Consider the following 2344-nt stretch of genomic DNA (forward strand, 5'->3'; position numbering starts at 1 on the left):
TTTTTTTTTTTTTTTTAATCCTTTTAAGACAGGGCCTCACTAAACAGTTCAGGCTGGCCTTGAGCTCACTTTGTAGCCCCGGCTGGCCTTGAACTCTCAACAGTCCTCCTGCTTCAGCCTCCTGAGTGCTGAGATTACGGGTGTGTGCTGCCATGCCTGGCTTCAGTTCAACATCTTAACCTATGAATCAAATGAAGTAGTATATGTGAAACTTTTTCATTCTGCATATAGAAATACTAAATAATTCTGATGAACATTTAAAATATTTATGTATTTTTTTTATCTTAGACAAACCTAGTATATTTATATGAAATAGGTTTCACTAAATTTATTTTTGTAATTTTGGACTTCGATATAGGAGTGAAAGCCAGGTGTGGTGGCACACACCTGTAATCCCAGCACTTGGGAGGCTGAGGCAGGAGGATCCTTGCAAGTTCGACACCAGCCTGGGCTACAAAGTGAGCTCATGGCCAGCCTGAACTGCATAGTGAGACCCTGTCTCAGAAACACACACACACACACACACACACACACACACACACACACAGGATACAGGAGTGAAAATTTATTTGAACTTTCCCAGGCAAAGCACTTGGTCTCATTAAGAGTCAGTCATTAATGGGCACAATACAATACTGCCTACTTCATGGCATTGTCACCTCCATTGATCTTCACAGCACTGAAGCTATTCATTGCTTCCTCTCATTGTAATAGCCCCTCTACTTCTGGTGGTTGGATCATTTGAAGTGGTGTCTACACTTATAAAGCTGTGTCTCAAAACTTGGAGCAGAGAAGTCACTAAAAATACTTTTCTCTTTAGTCTCGTCTGGATACCCTTCTTTCTCCTAGACTGAATTTGTTACATCTAGCTTCTTTGGACCTTAGTTTTTTTGGAGTTTTTTCTGTTTGTTTGTTTTTAATCCGAATGGAATGATTGTGGTCCCTTTAAGTAATTCTCCTACAATGTAGGGGAAGTAGTGAAAAAGAATAATGTAGAGGTACACTAAAGGTAATTAGATATGTAGTCTTAAAGTTCAAAAGAGATGAGGCTGGAAATGTAGAGTTGGATGTCATCAACAAATTGACCCTAATTGCAACCATGATGGTTGGTGAGAGGGCCTGGGAACATAGCAGACTACTATAATATAATTTGTAATATGGTGGAATTTGATATGATACAATTCCTTCTTTATTCTCACACTTACGTAAGTACAACAGAATGTGTGATGTTTAATGATGAAAAAATGAGCTGCTTGATTTCTATAGTATTTACTTAAATTTTTGAAAATTCACAGGTTGCATATGGCCAAGTTCTTGGAGTTATAGGATATTCATTGCTTCCTCTCATTGTAATAGCCCCTCTACTTCTGGTGGTTGGATCATTTGAAGTGGTGTCTACACTTATAAAAGTAAGTTGTACGATAGGAATTATATAAAGTAGTTTACTATTTTCCAGTAGCAGAATGTATACTAGGCTGGACATAGTGGCGCACACCTGTAATCCCAGCACTTGGGAGGCTGAAGCAGGAGGATCGTTGTGAGTTCAAGGCCAGCCTGGGCTGCAAAGTAAACTCAAGGCCAGCCTGAACTGCATAGCGAGACCCTGTCTCAAAAAGACAAAAAAAAAAAGTGTATACTAGGCTTCTGGCTAATAGTATTTTGGAACAGAGACCTTCCTTACTGAGTTTACCAACTCAAAATATTTTTTTCCTTTAATCACCAGAAATTATGAAATATTTCTGGAAGGAAAAACAAAAGCAAATTGAATTTCAGGACATTATAGTCAGAATTTTTTAATACTGAATTTTCTTGTCGGTATTTGTAATACAAGTTCATCTGACTTAGATTTTGAAGGGGAGGGGCTGGAGATATAGTTCAATGGCACAGCACCTACCTGGCAACTGCAAGGTGGTGAATTCAATTCCCAGTACCAAACAAAACAAAACGAAACAAAACAATGACAAGATTTTGAAGGGGAGATTTAAAATTTCACTTTACATTTACTTAATAACTATTTTATTTGAGTATTTGCTTTTGAATATATTATTTTTGGAGGATTTTTTGTTGTTTGTTTTTTGTTTTGAGATGGGGTCTTGTTATGTAGTTCACGCAGGCCTCAAACTGAGGCTTATCCTTCTGCCTCAGCCTCTTGAGTGCTGGGACTACAGGCATGCTCCACCATACCCAGCTTAGAACTGTTACTATGTAGTGTCCACCCTAAAATGTTTTTAAATAGTCAGACATGATTCCAATAAATTTGATTTTCTGTAATGCAAATGCTAAGTTAACTTAATGTGTATATGTTTTGTGCTCTTTTGGCCTTTTTTTTTTTTTTTTTTTTTTT

General features: G+C 37.5%; 1 protein-coding gene across 1 annotated transcript in view; it reads left to right on the forward strand.

Annotated features, from left to right (window-relative positions):
* Positions 1-2344, forward strand: part of Yipf4 (Yip1 domain family, member 4) — a gene marked incomplete in the record, with an annotated part of 32635 nt that overhangs the window by 23991 nt on the left and 6300 nt on the right. The window contains 1 exon segment of the mRNA XM_013517616.1: positions 1296-1409. Within this exon segment, the coding sequence (XP_013373070.1) occupies positions 1296-1409 (114 nt within the window).

This window comes from Chinchilla lanigera, unplaced genomic scaffold, assembly GCF_000276665.1.
Source record: "Chinchilla lanigera isolate Chin_1 unplaced genomic scaffold, ChiLan1.0 scaffold00040, whole genome shotgun sequence".
Classification (NCBI taxonomy): domain Eukaryota; kingdom Metazoa; phylum Chordata; class Mammalia; order Rodentia; family Chinchillidae; genus Chinchilla; species Chinchilla lanigera.